This window comes from Grampus griseus (assembly GCF_964374135.1).
Source record: "Grampus griseus genome assembly, chromosome: 20".
In the NCBI taxonomy this organism is placed as follows: Eukaryota; Metazoa; Chordata; class Mammalia; order Artiodactyla; family Delphinidae; genus Grampus; species Grampus griseus.
Genome location: NC_139014.1, coordinates 5,587,467 through 5,608,107, shown reverse-complemented (window position 1 = coordinate 5,608,107; position 20,641 = coordinate 5,587,467). Strand labels below are relative to the sequence as shown.

Genomic DNA, 20,641 nt, shown 5'->3' with positions numbered 1-20,641 from the left:
GTGTGGGTACCATAGCTCTAAGAGGGAGAGGGGACCTGATGAGTCAGGGTTCCTGAAAGGACCAGGCAAGCAGAGGGTAAGGTAACAGACCCTCGCCGAGCCTTTGGGGTAACAGACTTCCTCCACTGCCACCAAGCCCCAAAGGGCTCCCTCAGATGGAGGACAAGAGGGAAGACTCAGGAGAACGCAAGGGCATCTCAGGGACCAGCGCACCAATCCACCCCCTCCCCCTGTGACTCAGTATCCCCTTCCCAGACCTGCCCCCCATTCTAAGATAGCTGCCTTAGAAATGAGCAGAAATGAGCCTCATTATGGGCTGTTTCGTTCTGGGATTTTTAGGGGGAGAGGTCCAAGGTGGCACCGTGGGCCACGGGAGTGTGGAACGCCTTAATGAGCCCTGAAGCTTTTTTTAAAAAAAAGGACACCCTCTCATCTGGGGCCCACTGGGGCTTGAGTCAGATTTAGCGCAGGAGAGAGCTTGCTACTTGGAGAGAAGTGAGGGAGAGAAATCGAGAAGAAAACCTCAAGTGAGGGCAAAGAGTGTTCATAATAATTATGGAAAACAACCGTAATCAGAAGTGGAGGACTGATTGTCCCATACATCAGCACTAAAGGCAACTCAGCTCACTCAGAGGAGTGGAAAAGCCCCGAATTAAAATGATGGATCAGGGCCGCTGGCAGCCAGCTGGAGAGCTCCCACAGAGCTCCGTTTAGCCGGTGCCCAGAGTCCAGCGGTGCAGGGGTAGTCGTGGGTCAGCCTGCAGAGAGACTGCTCATGCGTGTGTCTGTGTGCACTCCAGGGTGGGTGTGGGTTCAGGCATGTGTTTGTGCAAATGTGTGTGTCTGGATTGGTCGGCGTCTTTGTTCACCTGTGTGCACGTGAGAACGTGTGTGTGTGTGCAGTTGAAAATACCTTTCAGGACAGCGATCAGTCCAGGCTGTCGGGGGAAGCAGGCGAGTGTCTGTTCCAAAGCCTTCGCTCACAGGAGACAATAGAACTTTCTGGAGTTGAAAGCCGCAGAGATGGCATGAGTCTCCCCTGGGCTGGCTCCGCCGATCAGAAAGAGAAAGGGAGAGAAGCAGCGTCTGTGTGGCTGAGATGTTTCTTTCCTTGGCTGTGGTAGGGACCCAGGACCCAGGACTCAGCCCCCTGACCCCTCTCCCACCATCGGCATCTTTCTTTTCACATGAAGATGCTCCCTGGAAGCCGGATCCTGTCCCCAGACGCGAAGGTACCCTCCTGCCCCCAAGCAGAGGGATGGGTTGTGACCAGGCCCATGTGCAAAGCAAGCGAGCCTGTGCACTGATGGAGGGCAGAGGCCTTTGTGAAGGACTCAGGTGTCCCTGGTATTCCCTGCACGTGGCAGAGAAGGCCTCAGACCGACCTGGGGGTGAAAAGCAGATGGCAGAGACTCGAGCTAGCCAACACCCTAACTGTCTGCCCAGTCACAGACCCTCGAGGTGGGGTCCCCCCCCAACGTACACACACACACACACACACACACACACACACACACACACACACTATGGGCTCTCTGGGTCCTGAGGGTCCTGGACCACTCCAGGTGATGCTGGCCGGAATGACCCCTGGTAGCGGTGACATGCAGGGGGCCTGGCCCAAACCCATGAGGGAGCCTGGGACTCTGCAGTGCTGAGATCCAGTCAGTGTTGGCAGGCTGTGGGGTGCCCATCACCATGACTGGCAGCACAGTTGATGAAGAGGTTAGGCTTTCGTGTTGGACGGACCACATTCGAATCCTAACTCTGCCCTCAGTCACTGTGTGGCTCCAGGGAAGTGACTGACCCTCTCTGAGCCTCACCCAGCTCAGGTTCCTCATCTGTAATGTGCATCTAGTGCTACCTCCCCCTAGGCTTTGCCCTTCCTTGAGCTCGTATCCACCAATGCACCTAGCCAGTGCCTACAGATAACACACTTTGATTCAGTGAGAGTAAATGCTACAATGAATATTCTATATTATCATTCTAAAGAAGGAAGAAACAGCCCACAGAATGGAATGGCTTCCAGCGAAAGTTGTCCTGGCGAGATGCAGAGCAGGGAGCTGCCACTGTCCCCTGGGCCATCGGCCAGCCCGGCCCCTTCCCCTCCACCACCTCTCACAGGGGCAGCCCTGCCCTGCTGCTCAGAGCTACCTGTCACCCTGGGCTCCAGGCACCTTCTGGACACAGTCACAACCACGCTTGTCACCATGTGGCCACCAGGCTACATGGCGTTGCTGCTGCTGAGCTGTGCAGATGTGGTTACAGGCCCCTGGCAGAGAGCACGGGGCACCTCGAAGGGGCCAAAGGGGCGGTGTGGGGAGACCCAGGTTCAGCCCTTCCTGACCACCAGGTGCAGCTCCCTGAGCTGGTACCCAGGGGCCGGTGCCGAGACCCCAGCCTCATCTGCCCCGGGCCGCTTTGCAAGCCTGAAGCTGTGTCCTCCAGGCGTCATCAAGCAGAGAGCGCCCAGTGCAGCCCTTTGGGCCCTAAAGCAAAAGAGTTAGGGGAGCCCTAGAAACTTCCATCTGACAGCTGAGAAAAGCGCTCATCCTAACAGATGGAGGTTTCGCTCAGCCCTGGTGGCCACAGTGGGAGAGAAGGGAAACTCGCTCCCCTTCCCCCATCCCCACCTCATCCCAGCCTGCAGAGTGGAAGCCCCCATCCCCATTTACAGATGAGAAAACCGAGGCTCGGTGTGGCTGAGGGGACTCGCCAGAGTCACAGTTAGGAAGCACCAGAGGCAGGAGCCGAAGCCATGACCTGAGCCCACGCCTCCCCACACTGCTGCCTGAGGGCGAGAAGAGAGACATCAAAATGGGGTCCAGTTGCGGGGAGGCCAGTTGCTGCTGGGGCCAGGGGTCAAAGGGAATCAGAGGGACACCCCTGGACTGTAAGAATTCGTGCCCAGACAGCCCTGTGAGTAGATGCGGCCCCCACCTAGGCTGAAGGCCATCTCACGCCACCAGGTGGCCTTGACCCGTCGTCACCCCTTTTCTCTGCTCTCAGCAGGAATGAGCAGATGAAAAATGCTTACAGCTAGCTTCCCGGGTTCTTTGTGTGCCAGGGCACGACCCTTGGGAGGACGCGAGGGAGAAACCGTGGATTCTGGCCCCAGTCTAGTCGGCGACTAGCTTAGGGCTCCGGACACCTGGGGAGTAGGGGGCCGGGGTGCAGATAGAGAAGGAAGCACGGCTTCTGTTTCCCTGAAAAGATGTGCACGAGCCCAAGAGCCTTCAGAACAGTCACAATCACAGGTCCAAGCTGGACACCCGCGTCCCTAAGGAGATGCTAGGGAGACGCAGCAGAGCCTCCACAGCACTCTGCTCTCCGGTGAAATTGTGCAGAAGTGCACTCTTTCCTCCGTGGGTCCCTAGGACAGGCCTCAGAGGTAGGAAGGCGTGTCTAGGGAGCCACATCTTGAGATGGGGAAGTTGCGGCTCAGAAAGGTCGGAGGAGGGACTTCCCTGGCGGTCCAGTGGTTGAGGCTCTGTGCTTCCGCTGCAGGGGGTGCAGGTTCGATCCCTGGTATGGGAACTAAGATCCCACGTGCCTCGTGGTACTGCCCAAAAAAAAAAGACAGGAGCTCTTAAAAGAAAGGTCAGAGGACAACCCAAGTTCCCACAGCCAGGATTTCTACCATCTCCTTTCTCCTGCCTTGCCACCAGCAGCTGTAGAGTGGGGCCATGGACCCAGCCATGGACCCTGAGTTCACATCCCCCTCGCCTCTCCCTAGCTGTGTGACCTTGGGCAAATTACTTAACTTCTGTGTGCTTTTGCTTCCTCATGTGTAAAAAGGAATGTTAACATTAGTACCTACCTGGCCGGGTGGTCACAGTACGTAATCAGTAAGTGCACACGAACCATCAGAAATGGCGCCCAGCCCAGGGAACACTCGGGGTGGCAGAGTGTACACGTCTTCTCTCCGCCAGGCCAACCAGGGAAGGCGTCCTGGAATAAACATTCGCAACCTCTCTCATCCTACCTTCGGAGGTATGGTCCTAGCCGCCACCTCTGCTCTCCAGGGCTGGGGCTAGGGTGAGGCAAGTGAGGCAAGGAGGACGCAGAATTTAAGGAGGCACTCCCTCTCATGGGACTCACCGTGCACCTGCAGGACCCTGACGGTGGGTACCTCCTTAAATCTTTCACCTTCCTCACCCATCCCGGTCCTGGGCCTCTCCCAGATTTGTGCCCCGCAGACCTCCTGCGTCTGTCTGTCCCTCCGTCTGTTTCTTTTACACAGACACACAGATGCTCACTGTTCTGAGGATGGATGGGGTACGGCTGCTTCTCCAAACCCCTCACCTTCCCTCCTTGGCTGTTTCTGCTTCCCGGGGTGGGAGGGTTTTGTCCTGGGGTTTCAAGCAGCCGGTTCCACAGGGACTGGATCAGGCCGGGCCAGGCAGGCCCCACCCCTGGCTCTCATCCCCCTTCCCGAAGAGGGGCTGTGAATTGGGTTCTAATGAGAAATTAATAAGGCAGCTGTGCTAACCACTAATGATAATAGCGAAGTCATTCCAAAAAGATTCTTTACGTGCTTTTTTATTTTAATAAGTTTATTTATTTATTTTTGGCTGCGTTGGGTCTTCGTTGCTGCGTGCGGCCTTTCTCTAGTTGTGGCGAGTGGGGGCTACTCTTTGTCGCGGTGCGCGGGCTTCTCATTGTGGTGGCTTCTCTTGTTGCGGAGCATGGGCTCCAGGCACGTGGGCTTCAGTAGTTGTGGCACGCAGGCTCAGTAGTTGTGGCTCATTGGCTCTAGAGCGCACGCTAAGTAGTTGTGGCGCATGGGCTTAGTTGCTCTGCGGCATGTGGGATCTTCCCAGACCAGGGCTCGAACCCGTGTCCCCGGCATTGGCAGGTGGATTCTTAACCACTGCGCCACCAGGGAAGTCCCCTCTTTACATGTTTTTAATTACAGCAATTAAGGGAAGTCAGTAAAATACTCACCCACCTCCCCAGCTCCCTTCCTGACCCCACCTCGAGTCTCTGTTGTTACGAAGTCGCCATAAATTTCTGACATGTGGACTGAATGGCTGAGAGGGTTGGGCACACCTTCCGGAGTTGGCATCCGGATCCTGTGGGCACCTCTTTGTCCTCCTCGCCTGAGCAACATCCCTGACCCCATCCCAGCCCTCACCAAGTGGGCGGATGGCTCAGACTTGGAACCCCCAGCCCCAGCAGTAAGCCCACCCACACTTCAGAGGGCCAAGAGCCCCTGCTCCCCTGGGGAGCCTGGCCTGCCCCCCGTTCTACTGGGCAGCTTGGCAGCCACCTGGACAAAAGGAGAGCTGAGGGCATCAGACCCATTGTCACGTGGGCTGGAGTTCGTGTCCAGAGTGCCACCAATGGGCCCGTTTTTCTTAATCCTCAACCTGAGTGTGTCTATTGAACGTAGAATGGAGATGTGGAAGGAGATGTGGCGGAGGAGGTGAGGCACTGGGGACAGATGGTGACATTCTAAGATGCGATCGGGCGGTTCAGTGTGACTCAGGATGCAGTGGAAGTCACGGATGGTTAGAGGCAGAGGCACGATACAACTGATTGGAGGGAGAAACAGCATCTTCATAAGAAACCAACACAACCACAGTGAGGTACCATCCCACTGCAAAAACCGGAGTCTAGCAAGACAAGGTGTTAATACGAAGTCCCACCACTGCTGGTGGGCGTGTGAATTAGCAACTTGGTGCATATCAGGAAAACAGCTTGGCATTACCTCGTAAGATTAACATCTGCACAACCCACAACCCAGCAGTTCCACCTTTAGTGCCTCCTCTAGAGATTCTCTCAGCCACATGTGCTAGAAGAGCCACATGAGACTGTTCTTAGCGGAGTGAGTTTTCCTGGGAGATCCTGGATCCCCAGCCCCATCAGTGTGCACTTCCCTCTAGCCTTTCTCCTGCGCTGGCTGGCTGAGCAGACTTCTTCTTAGCACCACCCTTGCAGCTGGTGTTCAGGACGTACGCGCCTGTGCGCTGGGCCCCCTGAGCAGAGGCAAGGGGCTCCCTGACCTAGGAGGCCCATTCGGCAAAGTGGAGTAGAGAGAATTGGGAGGGTTCTGGGGGCCTAAGAGCCATAGGGAGGGGAGACTGTGGGATGGAAGCGTGAATGAGAGCATCAACTGCAAAACTTGGACAAGGCCAGGTGTGCCCTTCCTTCATCTATCCATCCTGCCATATATACATATATACAGTCATCCATCCCTCCATCCACCATGCCTCCTTCTCTCCATCCATTCGTCCATCCATCCATCCCTGCCCTCATCCAATTACCCATCTATCCATCCATCTCTTCATTCATCCGTCCACTGAACAAACCCACCACCCGCCCTATTGGCATTTTTAAATTGCCTCAAACTAGCACTTCTCTCCTACCTCTTAGCCTTCGCATACTCTCTTTCCTCTGGACTATTACCACACCCACCCCACCCCCAACACACACACACACACACACACACATGGCTGACACCTACCCTTTATTTATGTCTCTGCTTAAAAAAAGCCTCACCTCCCAGTCTAAAGTAGGTTCCCTTCATGTCGCCTCTCATTAAAAAAAAAAAAAAAACCTGTTCCTTCTTCCTAACACTTGTCACAATATGTCCCTGAATTTCGTTGGGTTGGTTTTCTTATGCCTGTTCCCCTAACCAGACCATAAGCTCCACAAGGACAGGGACCGGGTCTTTCTTCAGCACCTTCTGCAGAGCCTGTCTGACCCATAGTAGGGACTCAATATAAGAGTCATTGCATGACGGCATTGGGTGAGTTTAGAGAGAACCTACTGTGTGCAGAGGAGGGGGCCTGATGTCTTATAAGGATTTGCTCATGAATGTAATTGAATAGAACTGCCTCTTGAAGCTTTCAATGTAGTAGAAAGAGATAAAGAATGTGCATGAAGAATTTTAACGCAGGGGATGAGTCATGGAAGAGGCGAGGAGGAAATGCAAAGGGAGAGCCGGGTTTGAACGCTGGCCGGCCCAGCCCTAACTGCTGGCCGGCCCAGCCCTAACTGCTGGCCGGCCCAGCCCTAACTGCTGGCCGGCCCAGCCCTAACTGCACACGTTGGATAAGCCACTCTATCTCCATGAGCTTTAATTTCCTCACTGATGAAATGGAGCTAATAAAACCCGAGAGAGGAGGAAAAACACAATTACCATGAAATTGCTTTAAATTGTTCAAATATATCTTCAGAGCTCTGTGAAAAGTTTTTTAAATAGATAAAATTATTGTAAGAACTGAAATCAATGTGATTTATTGATGCAATTTTTTTATAGACAGAGCCAAGTAACAGAAATTAGTAAACAATTTAAAAATGTGTATTTAGGAAAGTTGAGCTTTGTCGTGTCATTATGCGGATGAAATGAGACAAGCTGTGTGAAGTCCACCTAGAAGGAAACCTGACGTAGGGTCAGTGACTATCTGGGTGGCATGCGATAATCTTTGTTGAAGAGGTTGATGTTTAAACTGTGAAAAATGTATAGGATTCCAGTATTTTAATACTATAAATATTAGACACAGTTTTTAGCACTTGACTATACTCTTCCTGTTTCTATGGCTACATAACAAATTACCCCCAAACATCATGGTGCACCACAGTCATTTATCATGCTCACAGATTCTGTGAGTCTGGACCAAGCACGGTGGGAACAGCTGGTCTCTGCTCTTTGATGACTGAGGTCTCAACTAGAAGACCCAAAGGCTGGGGGCAGAAATTATCTGAGGGCTCACATGTTCACTCACATGTCCAATGTTGATGCAGGCCATTCTCTGGGACCTCAGTTCCTCTGCACAAGAGCTGTTCCTTTGTCTGTGTGAGCTAGATTGAGCTTCCTTACAATATGGCAGCTGGATTCCAAGCAGCAGTGTCTGGAGAGCCAGGTGGAAGCCATATCCTTCTGATGACCCAGCCTTGAAAGTCACATAGCATCACTTCCAGCATATTCTACAAGTATAGTCACAAAACCCCCAGACTCAAGGGGGAGGGGTCTTAGCCCCCACCTCTCAGTGGCAGGAGATCATGTTGAATGGGAGATAAATAGTAAGGTAGCCATCGTTTTTTTTTTATTGAAGTATAGTTGATTTACAATGTTGTGTTAGTTTCAGGTGTACAACAAAGTGATTCAGTTATACATACATATATATATATTATTTTTCAGATTCTTTTCCCTTATAGGTTATTACAAAACATTAAGTATAGTTCCCTGTGTTATACAGTAGGTCCTTGTTGTTTATCTATTTTCTATATAGTGTGTATAAATTAATATATATTTATTAAATTTATTAAATATATATTAATTATTAAATATAATTAATTAATTATTAATATATATATTAATTATTAATAATATATAATTAAATTAAAATATATATTAAATAAATTAATATATAAATATATTTTATATATAGTATGTATAAATTAATCCCAAATCCCTAATTTATCTCTCCCCCCTTTCCTCTTTGGTAACCATAAGTTTGTTTTCTGTGTCTGTGGGTCTATTTCTGTTTGTATATAAGTTCATTTGTATCATTTTTTTAAATGTAGACCATTCTTTTTTTTTTTTAATAAATTTTATTTATTTATTTATTTAGGCTGTGTTGGGTCTTCGTTGCTGCGCGCGGGCTTTCTCTAGTTGTGGCGAGCAGGGGCTACTCTTGGTTGTGGTGCGCGAGCTTCTCATTGCGGTGGCCTCTCTTGTTGTGGAGCACGGGCTCTAGGCTCACACACTTCAGTAGTTGTGGTGCACGGGCTTATTTGCTCCGTGGCATGTGGATTCTTCCCAGACCAGGGATCAAACCTGTGTCCCCTGCAATGGCAGGCAGATTCTTAACGACTGCACCACCAGGGAAGCCCAGGGACATACTCTTCTTAACTCCAATTTACAGAAGAGGAAGTGAAAGCTCAGCGAAGTCAAAATTTTGCCCAAGGTCGTGCCTTATAAGTAACAGAAGTGGGATTTGAATTCAGGTCTCAGTGACTCCAAAGCCACCACCGTTACATTTACTGCTTGCCCAGTGAGGACAAGGTTGCCAACGTCAGGTTTCATTTCTTGAGACACTTACTTGACTAGATCCTCCCGGGATGCTATTGAATCGTGGTGCCCTGGTGAATCATGGCTTGCTCTGGTGGCGTTCCAGGCAGGGTCCCCCACACAAAGAAAGGCCCCGAGGTGAGAAGCGGGGTGTAAGTAATTCATTGTGGCGGGGGACGCAGGACGTGGTGTGGGCGATAGGACAAGAAAGGTTGATTGGGGTCAAATTAGGCAGAGACCTTGAATCCAGGCGAGGGAATGTAGACTTTCCTGGGGCAATGAGGAGATACCAGAGGATCTGAGCAAGCCAGAAAAATTAATCGGGAGCAGTGTGGGGGATGGGGGAGGCGGATCCAGTGTAGGCGTTGGCATAGGGGCGGAGTCCGTGCAGCCAAGTGATGGGGCGAGCACGTGGGTGGGGCCTGGGAGAACAGAGGGGCCGTAGCGTGGGCAAGGAAGCACCACGAAAGGCTCCAAGCATCTGAGCCCAGGTGATCTGGGCAGGTGCAGGTGGGGCCGCTATTAGCAGAGCTGTGAAAGCAAGAAGGGAGGCTTGGCAGGGAGGTAAGAATTACCCAGCATTTCCTGTGGCAAGTTGGGTGTTGAGTGTTGGAGCTCAGGGAGGAGTCAGGGCAGATGTGAGAGCCTTTGCAGAGAGACTATGGCCAAAACCATCAGATTAGGCAAGGCCTCCAAGGGGGAATGTGGCCAAGAAGAGATTCAAGCCCAGGGCTTTGGAAAACGAGAGTGTAGGCCGGTGGTCCTAGAACTTCGGCGTGCAGCAGAATCCTCGGGAAGGTGAGTCAAGGACTCAGAGACCCAGGCACGTTGAAGCAGGCCCTTTCCGTGCCCTAGGGGACGAGGGAAGGGTGGGAGCAAATTTCTGGGCTTACCGTGTTCCCTAGGGATTCTGAGACCCACCAAAGTGTAAGAACCACTGGCTTCAGCCCAGCGGTACTTCTCGGCCTTTTTGGAACACCCTGAACGGCTCTAGAAACACCGATGTCTGGACCGCAGCCACCCCAAAAGGCTCTTACCTCTGAGAATATTAAAGGGGGTTCTAAGGGGCAGTCATGTTGGGGACTCCTGGCTGAAGGAGACGAGGAAGAGCAGTGGTCTTGGAGGGGTTAAGAAACAAATCAAAGCAGCAGGAGACCCATACGGCTTAGCACGCGGCCCCCTTGATCCAGGAGGGAACAGGTGAGCAACGGGGACTCACAGCCAGTTTTCGGTGGTCTGAACCTTACTGCATGTGGGATTCTGATGGGAAGCCCACACCCCGTACCAGGGACATCAGAAGTTTGGGGATGAAACCCCAGCATTAGGTGCTTTTGACATGTTAACTCAGTGACATACAGCCAAGTTTGAGGGCAAACAGTACTTCTTACACTTGGATGTGGACACAGTTGACTGGGAGTCTTGTTAAAAGGCAGGTTCTGATTCAGCTTGTCTGGGGGGCTGGGCGGGCCTGAGGCTCTCCCTTTGTGGCAGGCACCCAGGTGGTGCCCATGTGCTGGCCCACGGACCACCCTTTGGGTAGCAAGGATGTGCATTCATTTTAAAGCATTCATTTGTGCTGTTGTGGCCATCAACACAAACACCCCTTCCCACACTCCACCCATCTCCAAGCCTCTGCTCTTAGAGTCAGAGCCCATCCAGATCCCAGCGGGCAGGTGGGCAGCCAGAACCTTCCCACCCGCATCTCCGCTGCTCCCCTCCAGGCTGACGGAACACCGGAGCTGGACCAACGGTCCCCTCTTTATCTGCCAACGGGGTAGGCATTCTTTGAAAGGAGCAACGTGGTGTTTGTATGCCACATCCATGCAGCCTCACACACTTCACCCAAGGGCACGGGAAACTGCTCCCCAGATGTGCCCTTCACCCCACACCTAAACCCCTGCCGCACTACAGGGCAGGGAAGGAGGGACAGCTCTGCCTGCCTCCAGACTCTGAGGTCCGAGTTCAAATCCTGCCTCCGCCCTGTTCCAGCCACGTGCCTTTGGACAAGTCAACGAGCCTATTTCAGAAGTTCTAACGTTGTAAACTGTTTGAAATAATGACGCGTGTCTTGTGGTTGTTGGATGAATCCATTGCTTCAGGGACATATGGATATAAATGGATACAAACCCCAGAAGTACAAAGCAGAGCGTGTCGTAGTGACGGGGTGATGGGGCCCCGTGAGGTAGCCCGAGCATGGTGGCCGTGCTCCACGAGCATCCTGTCTGCCCCACAACTTCCTTCCGCTGCCACCACTCCCAGCCCGGGAGCCGGGCAGTCCCGGCTGCCAACCTCCGGCCTCTGACCCCTCCATGTGCCCTTCCCTCCCGCAGACATGGGGAGCTTTGAGGAAAGTCAGAAGCACCAGAGCGTCTCCCACGGAGAAGCGGCCATCATCCGCGCCCCACGCATCGCCAGCTTCCCACGGCCGCAGGTGACTTGGTTCCGGGACGGCCGCAAGATCCCGCCCAGCAGCCGCATGTGAGCATCCTGCCCTTGCGGGGGGGGTGGGGGGCTGGCCCCGGGAGAGGAAATGCGGGGCCACGTAGCGCCCCCAGATGTAGAGGACGGAGGGCCCTCCCTGCTCTGGGAGGGAGCCAGATGGGGGACGTCCCCGATGAGGGAAGTCTGGTTTCCAGGGACCTTTCTGGGAGAGTGCGGGAGGAGTCTTGGAACCGTGACAGCTCCGTGGCCTCCCCGGGGAATCCCAGGCATTGGCTCCACTCTCGGCTGGAGAATAATTCTGCCTCTAAGAGCGCTTAAAAAACCCGAACTGGCACAGAGGCTCTGTCACCGTGGTTACAGGCCCAGGGATCAGGACACATGGGAGGGCGCTGGCATCTCCCCGGCAGGGTGTCTCTGCGGTGCGTGTGTGGCTGGGTGTCCACCGGTGTGCACGGCTGTGTGTGTTTTGGCTCCAGGGAGGAGGTGAGGCCAGGAGAGGCGGGAAGAGGAACACACGGTCCTTTCAGCGCTCACAAGGGCCCCTCTGTGCTGCCCGGAAGGGGGTTGTGGCAGCCTGGCTTGTGGGCAGAGTGACAGAAGCGCCTCCACAGAGGGCGAGGGGCAAAGCACGGGGCGCAGCGGCCCTCCTGAGCCCCCTGGGAGAGCCAGCCCAGGCTGTCCTCTTTAGGACCTGCACTCTCCCCTACACTCTACTCCCAGAAGAGAGGAAAGACCACCCTGGTCCCCGTCCACTAGGGCCGCAGATCCATTGTGGGTGGAGCCCATTCTGGTCTCTGTAGGAAGCAGAAGCCGAGACGGACAGTTCTTTCCTCTGGGGAACATGAGGTCCAGTGAGAGAAGCGTGATCTTAAGAATATGATGATATCCTGGCAACGACAGTGCCTGCTGTGTTCTCAGGCCTGGGCTAAGCACACCCTCCATCACCCTCTCCTCCAGGACAGACACGCACCTCCCAGGGAGAGATGTTCTGTCTCGTTCCCTTTTCCATCCCCAGGTCCACCTCAAGAAATATTTGTTGAATGAATGACCCTCACAACAACCTTACGAAGTGGCTGGTTTTACCCCCATTTTATAGACGGTAAAGTGAAGGCCCCCAGAGTTTAACTGCTTTGCTAGATCTCACGCAGCTGGTTCCAGGCTTGCCAGCTCCAGAGTCAGGTCCTTAATTCTGCCTTATGTGGAAATTATATGAGAACAGGTACAAAGACATGGGAGCTAAAAAGGATAGTGATTGTACTTTTGTAGAATTGGTCCTGGTGATTCTCAGCGTGGCTGCCCTCTGAGATGATCTGGGACCGTTTAAAATATACTCATTTTCAGCTTCTACCCTTCACACATTCTTATTTCATTGAAACGGGGTGTACCGAGGCCTTGGGAGTTTTAAAAGCTTCCCCGTGATTCCAGCATGCAGCCTCAATCGAGAGCCAGTGTCTAGAATGTATCTGTTACCGACAGACCCAATAGTGCTACGTAACAAGTGGTCCCAGTGGTCTGATGCAATAAGCCTGTATTTGTCATGTGAACCGGCAGATTGGTGAGCTTGGCCTGGCTCTCTCACTTGGCTGGGGCTGGCTGATGAGAATGCCTGGGTGACTCAATTCTGCCCCACGTGTCCCAGCCTCTAGCCAGTGGCCCCTAGCGTCTCCTCCTGGCAGTCTCAGAAGAAGCAAAACACAAGCTTCTGCTAATATCCCATTGGTCAAAGCAAGTCACATGGTAGAACTCAGCTCAAGAAGCCAGGAAATTGATTCTGCTCTTGAGTGAGAGGACTACAGGGTCACCTGGCGAAGGTGCTGCTGCAGAGCAGGTGATGATTGGGTATACGCACACGCACACCTTCCTGGTCACGCCTACCCCCTCCCCACCTCCTCCAGTCGTACCGAACGCACGAGAGAACACTGTGGGGATTTCATCTCAGCAATTACAGCAGATTAATATTCATAACCCAGAGGAAAGGTCCCTGGAAACAAATTCCCTGGTGTCTGTTTGCTGGAGATACGCATCTGATGAGCGCTGTCAGTCAGTGGGGTGCACAGGGTGCTGAAGGCACGTGCTATCTACAGAGGACCGCTCTCCCTCCCAGGGCAGAAGTGGAGATTAGTAACCCCTGGCCCGTTCCTTGATACTCATTGTTGAAAAGGAGACAAGATCCCCATCAAAGACACACGCTGGGGGCTTTGGGCAGCTTCTAGGGTGATTTATTTTATTCTTAATTAAATGATGAGTTGGGCTCCCGTGGAGCTGAGAAAAAAGGGCACACTTCATAGGAGTGGGAGATGGGAGGTGGGAGGGAGCTGGGCCCATCAAAGCAGCGGAAAAGACCTCGGAAATTGAAACCAGAGGAGTGTGGCTGGAAAATGCAACAAGCCCCCGCCTGAGAGTAGAGCCCTGATGTCCACGCCCTGCAAGAATTCCAGCGGCTTCCTTCAATGCGGGTGCCTCTGGGGGCAGTAGGCCGGAAGCCCTCCTGACAGCCACAAATAGTTTTGTGCACTTTGGAGGTGAGGGGCAGGGTCGTTCTAGAACCATCTCTCAAGGGGAAGATCATCCTGCAGCAGGCTGCTAGCCCAGGGACCTTCCTTAGCCTCCTGCTGAGGACAGAGGGACAGCAGGTCAAAAGGCCGCTGGCCCTTCCCCGGCTCTCTGCCTCCTGTTCGCTCCGCACTGGGAACTCGAACCCAGGCCCCGGGGTCCCGGACACAGTGCTTTCCTCTAGTTCCAGTCAAGGCCATGCTAGTTGCATCACAGACAGACCCCCAAATCCCAGGGGCTTAGCGCCAGAGAAGTTTATTTCCTGCCAACTGAAAGTCCCACCGAGGGCGAGGGATGGGAGGGGCACCCTCCTCCACAGCCAGGCTGGTGGGAGCTCCACCCTCATCCACACCGGGCTCCCAGTGGCCCCGCTGGTCCAAGCCCAGAAGCGGCGCACATCCTCCGTATCCCACTAGCTCAGCCAACTGCCCATCTTGGTGCAAGGGGGGCTGGGAAGGGTGACGCCTGGCTTCCCAAGATCTTCAATTCTCTGCAGGAGGGGAGCCAGAAACAGAGGTAGATGGTGACCATCTCTGCCACCTGGGTATGCCGTCCCCCCCGACCCAGGACAGGGTATCGACCACCACACGATCCACACATTCCATGTTGAACCCAACAAACTGTCGTGCGGGCTGTCTGGTGCGTGGGGGGACACTGCAGCATCCCTGACCGCTACCCACTAGTTACTAGTACAGCCCCACAGCTGGGATAACCAAGACTTGTCCAGGCATTGCCAGATGTCCCCTGGAAGGTGAAGCCACCCCTGATTGAGAACCACTGACCTAGAAGGATCCATCATAATATAGACAAAATATAGGCAAAGGAGAGAAAGGGGGTGGGGAGAGTCTGTATGGTCAAGGAGAGAAGGAAATGGAGGTGGGGGGCCTTCTCTGGAGGCCAGAAGAGGCGTTCAGGACAGACGGGTGTACTGGGGAGGGGGACCAGGCCATGCCCAGGGTGCCCACCTGCCAAAGATTTCATCTAGCTGGCTTCTACGTCACCAGGGCAGCGGCTGGGGAAGCTGGAGCCCAGGGGGTCCACGTGCACTGCTGCTTGTGTGAGCCCTGACCTTGGACTGTGTGCCTGGAGAGGGCTGAGTGAGAGGGAGGGGACAGCCCCAGGCCACCTGGAAACTAACAGAAGCAGCCTCCGCCTCAGGGCTGGAAGGGGTCTTCACCCGCATCTGCCTCCACCCCTTACACAGATGAGGAGACTGAGGCCCAGCAAGAAGGAGGCTGTGAGCTCCTTAGAGGCCAGAGCTGCCCCCCTGCCCTGGCACAGCCCAGCCTCCGTTTCGCCAGCCCTCACCCACCCCGACAAGCTCCACTCCACAAGCTCCACCAGGGCCCCTGCAGAGTCCCACGTGAGGACATGGTCACCATCCCTGTCCCATTATGTCGATTTTAAAATATTTTAGCTGGCTCTGTCCTCACTCCCATCACCTCATTAGCTGGAGGTTAAAAGAGCTCTCCAGGGGAAAAGAAAACAAAAGAAAGGACATCATTAGGGTTCCCAGGAATTGGGGCAGGAGGGCTTTGTCTTCCTGCTTCCTGGAGCTCGGCAGGCAGCCTGGGACTCAGCACGCGAAGCCCCAAAACCAGGAGGAGGAGAGACCTCAGCACAGCCTGGCTGGGAGAGACCAGGCTGGAGAGACTTTCGTGGGGATGTTTATTTGAGAGCCCATTTAAAACTCTGTTACGTTCACCTAATGGGAAAATTTGAAAAGAATTCAACTGGATTTGTCCTTGTTAAACGAACATTAAGGATGTTTAACAGCTGTCTCGGGCACATCACATTAAAATCCAGAGAGAGACTTGACAAACTAGTGGTTTTGTTTGTCATCAGGAGGATGGGTGAGAGGAGGTGCCTGGCAGAGCCAGGGTGGGCATTGCTCCTGCACCCGCGTCCAGTGGGGTCCCCAAATTCCCGCCTGCAAAAGCCCTGCGCCCGGCCCGCGGACATGGGAGCCAAGGGGCTGCAGGATGGGATCCCAGCAGTGGGAACCAGGCTGGGAGCAAACAGCCCACGTCTACACCCCACTACCCGGCCCGTCTCCTTTTTCCCTCTCCACCAGCCCAGGTGGCCCCTCTTTTATAGATCAGATTTGGGGAGAAGTAAACGGATACCCTAAGAGGGGGACGGGGGGAGATGTGAACCCCAGAAGGCTGTGTTACAGGCAGACTGTAGCCTTTGAATCAACCTAAACAGATTCAGGATTAGGTTAAGGCAGTGATTCTGGAATGATCGTGTTCATTTCTAAATTCATTCTCGTCTCTCATCATTCATTCATTCATTCACTGATTCTGGTGAATGAATTTCTTTAGTTCTAGACACGCCTGGTGCAGAGATAACCCCACACAGCCGTCCATGCTGTGACACAGGAAAGGGTAGAATTCCAGGGGAGCTCTGGCCCCTAGCCAGGCCTGGGGGCGGGGAGTGGCAGAGAAGTGTCACCTGGACAGTTTCAGACCCCTGGGCATGTTCTGTATTGGGGTGTGATCCCCAGCGCTGGTGGAGTATTGGGATTCTCTGCAAACTAAACACGGCTGGAGTTCAGGCAGTAAGTGGTTCCAGGGGGTGGGCTGGAGAAGGGGGTCTTGGGGTGCCTGGCTTCACGTCCCCACTCGCATCCCCAGATGCTCAGGCTTAGCAGGCCCAGCAGAGGCGTTCTTTTCCTCTCCCCAGAGCCATCACCCTGGAGAACGCCCTTGTCATCCTGTCAACGGTGGCTCCCGACGCAGGCCGCTACTACGCGCAAGCTGTTAATGACAAGAATGGGGATAACAAGACCAGCCAGCCCATCGCTCTCGCCGTGGAGAGTAAGTAAGCCGCAGGGCCCGGGACCGATGGTGGAGCCCGTCATTAAATCTTGGGAATGGGGCTCCGGGGGGTCATTGGGAAGATGGAATGGCGGTGGAGGGGGGAGGCTGGGAAAGGGCGGGGGAGGCGCCATCCCAAGGAGGAAGAGGCCCACCTGGGGGTGGGAGTGGGAGGTGGAGGCCGGGAGGGAGCTGAATTCCGGACCCCGTGCCCATGACGAGTCTGAGACCCTATCGGGATGGGGGGACACTTAGCTTGGCTGTTAGCTGGGCCCCTGGGAGCCCAGGGAGGGCGTGGGATATAGGAGAAAGTGTGTGCACTAGAGGATCACCACCACCCCTGGGGCTCAGGTGCTGGTGGGCTGAGCCCGCCAGGAGATGGGAAGCTCATTTTTAAAGAATGTACTGACTGCCTCTACTCCGCTGGCATGTAAAAAGCGCCACTTCTACTTGGAGCCAAGCCATCCTCACCGATGGGAACACTTGCTCTCTGCCCAGGCTCCTGCCTAAAAGTGCCCCTGTGTCCATCCCCAGAGACACCCCGCACCCCGGAAGAGAGAGGCAAGGCTCTCCCCAGTGGCAGAGCACAGAGGATGGCAAATGGAAAGGGTGACTCCTTGGGTGTCTTTGGCAAGAAGTATTTGTCCAGCCAAGGCTCAAGGCAGGTTTCCGATCGGTGATGGAGATGCTGGGGGTGTCCCCCCCGGCCTGGTTCTCCCCGGCCCGCTCCCTCCATTCTCCATCCCTGGGATGGAGAGGTGGGTGGGGGCTCACAGAGTACGCGGGACAAGGCCAGAGCTTCCCGCAGCGGCCAAGCAGCCACACAGGCTGGGGGAGCCAGATGGTCACGTCCCTCCACATCTGCACAACTGCTGCTCCGAAAGCCAGCCTCATTTATCATCCGCGGTCCTGCTGGGACGACCCGCCAGCAGCAAGAGAAGGGTGTCCGCCAGCTCGGAACCTTCCCGTGTCCTTCCTCTGATCCCAGCCTCTGTCTTCAAGGGCCCAGAAAGCCCGGAACATTCTCCAGTCCCGACCTGCCCATTCCCGGACCTCCTGAGCACCAGCAGAAGCCCCTCCCATACGTGCAGTGACCCCCTCCCCCCAGAGCACATTCCTGTCTGCCCAGAAAGAAACCTGGGTGCAGGGAGCAGAGTTCCAGTCTGGATACCGACCTATCAAGGTCACGGGTATAACCTCTGACATTGACCTGGGCCAGGGTCTCAGTCTCGTCCCGGCAACCTGGGGCCTAGCCCATGACCTGGGGCTACTGTTTCTATAGGGAAAGGAAGGTAACCGTCAGAGAGACGTCTGTCCCCATGTATTTTCCAGCGCTTAGAGAGGCTAATGGAATTGAATCGTTTAGTGGGAGGGATGCTCACGGTCCGAGTCAAGGCCAGGCATCTTCCTGGGTGACTCGCTGACCCTGAGACCGTCCCCCAGCCCGTCCCCTGGCACCCTCCTCCTGGTGGGAATTGCACCAGCTGTTCTCCTGGCCAACTGGGCGGGCTCTTCACTCCCAGCTGCCTCCCCCAGCCCTCCGGCTGGCCCAAGAGAGGCAGGCAGGATCCCTTGGGACCCCCATGTGTGCCCAAGCCTCGCCCGCCGCACCCCTGTTGTTTCTCCCCCACCCCATCACCCCCCTCCACCTGCTCTCACGGTGATTTGTACTGGATTGAGAGCGAAATCAGCTGCTTATCAGCTAATTTCTCCTCCCACGAGTGACTGCACTTCAAATCCCAGTTACTGTCACTGACACAAATCCCCCAACTGCCGGCCTGCCGGCCAGTTTCCTAGGAACAATTGCCTCTCCGCCCACCACCGGCTGCATCTCCCCTCATCTGTCTCGCCCAAGCCTCACCTCTCCCTCTGCTCTCCCCCCTCCCCCCTTCCTCCCTCCTCTGCTCAGGTCAGCTCAGCCTCTTAACAGCCCTCAGGGGACATCCATGCTCTTCAGAAATGGAGAAGGAGAGAGCAAAGACCAGGGACACCCCCTGCCCCCAGTTGCCCTCTGCCCAGGTGTCACCCAGGTGACCTCACACGGACTGTCACAGCTCTTGAAAAGTTCATACCTGGCTGATGGTCCCACTGGATGGCAATCAGAGCTGCACTGTCCAATAGAATTGTAATATGAGGCACATACGTAATTTAAAACTTGCCACTGACCTCACTTTTTCAGAAGGAAAAAGAAACTGGTGAAATTAATCTTATTATATTTTATTTACCCAACATATCCAAAATATTAGCGGTTGAACATATGATCGAGAAAATACTAACGAGACGCTTTACACTGGGTTTCCTTTTCTTACTAAGTCTTCAAAATCCGTGTGTGTTTTGCACTTAAAGCACATCTCAATTTGGATGCTGGGTTTTCATCTGAAATACGTGATCTGTATTTAGATTTCATAAAATTTACAGCTGGAAAGGTGGGATCGTATGCCCAAGTTTTTCCACACATACAGTGTTCTAATCGGTTCTAATAACTGATTCGGGGATCCGCTTTTAATTAAATGTAAATTAGGTAAAATTAAATCCCATTGCGTCAAAGGGGCACCAGTCACGTTTCAAGAGCTCGTAGCCACCTGTGGTTCTCGCCCCACCCCTGCCCATGCTGGACAGGGTAGGTCTGCCCTGGGCCCGCGAGTGCCTGGAAGCCTGCCCGGCAGAGGGGAGCAGCTCGCCTCCCTGCTCCCCACCCACTTGACCCGTGGCCCCGTCACGTGGTCCCCGAGCCACAGTTTCCTCGCCTGTGGCAAAGTGTAGTTGGGAAGAGGATTCGATGAGATGACTCGGGGAGAATGGACCAGAGTGGGTGTCCCCCGTCGCGCCTGTTATCAAAATCGTCCTGGGGCAGCGAGACCCAACTTTGCCCCCATGTGGGGAGCCCCTAAGCTTCCTCGTGCCCCAGGACCCCGTCCACATCGCGAGCTCATGCGGAAGATGCCCGTCCTTGCTCTGGTTTGCATGTGGTTTTCTTGCCTGATCTTTAGGGCCCCATTCACCCCGCTGTCCAGAGCAGTGCCTGAGCATGGCCAGGCTGTCCCTGTCCCCCTGGCTGGCCCTCCCGAGACCCTGAGTCAGTACAGGCCTCCCTGCAGGGAGCGCCTGCTAGAAAGGTGCGTCCTGCCGAGGGTGGGTCCACCCGAGCGGTCCCCCTCTGCCTCCACACCACACCAACAGCCTCCCTTTCCGCCGCCCCACGTGCTGGGCACCAGCCGGCACTCTGGTGCTCCATCGTTACAGCAAACCCTGGAGGCAGTCTGTCATTCCCCTCCACGAGTTACAAAAGCGGGGGAAACAGGCCCAAGAGGTGAAGCAATTTACTTCCCGGCGACATTCACTAATGATGCGCAAACCCGAGAATGGAACCATGTTTCCCTGGCTGCCAAGCTCACCTCGTTAACAGCTCCCCAGACGTCCCAGAGGGAAGCAGATCTCCCTCTTGGCTACTGCCGCCCCCTGAGAGGCACCTCGAGACTTTTCAGAAGTTACCCCCCCCCCGAGTCTTTACCTCCCGGTCATGGCTGCCACCGGCTCCCCTGCTTTCTCCAGCCCCTGCCACTGGTGACCTCCTGGTGGCAAACCCACTTCCTGCATCCTGATTCTCCCGACCGCTCAGGACGTTCAGCTCCACTGACCCCCCTCCCTGGCACCCCGTAACCTGAGCTTCCTCAGCCCTGCGTGTCTCCCCCTGTTCTCCCGTCTCCTGCTTCCTTCTCCCCTGATGTGAACTAGCTGATGCCTGGTTCTCTGCCCTTTGTGCCTCCCACTCCCCCACCCCTGGTCCCCGGGGTCCCCCTCGCCCCAC

The 20,641-nt window shown here is 54.6% G+C and overlaps 1 protein-coding gene across 1 annotated transcript in view; it reads left to right on the top strand.

Annotated features, from left to right (window-relative positions):
* Positions 1-20,641, top strand: part of SDK2 (sidekick cell adhesion molecule 2) — a gene marked incomplete at both ends in the record, with an annotated part of 262,118 nt that overhangs the window by 156,048 nt on the left and 85,429 nt on the right. The window contains 2 exons of the mRNA XM_082679157.1: positions 11,350-11,497; positions 16,700-16,833. Coding sequence (XP_082535283.1) covers positions 11,350-11,497; positions 16,700-16,833 — 282 coding nt within the window. The remainder of the gene's footprint in view (positions 1-11,349; positions 11,498-16,699; positions 16,834-20,641) is intronic.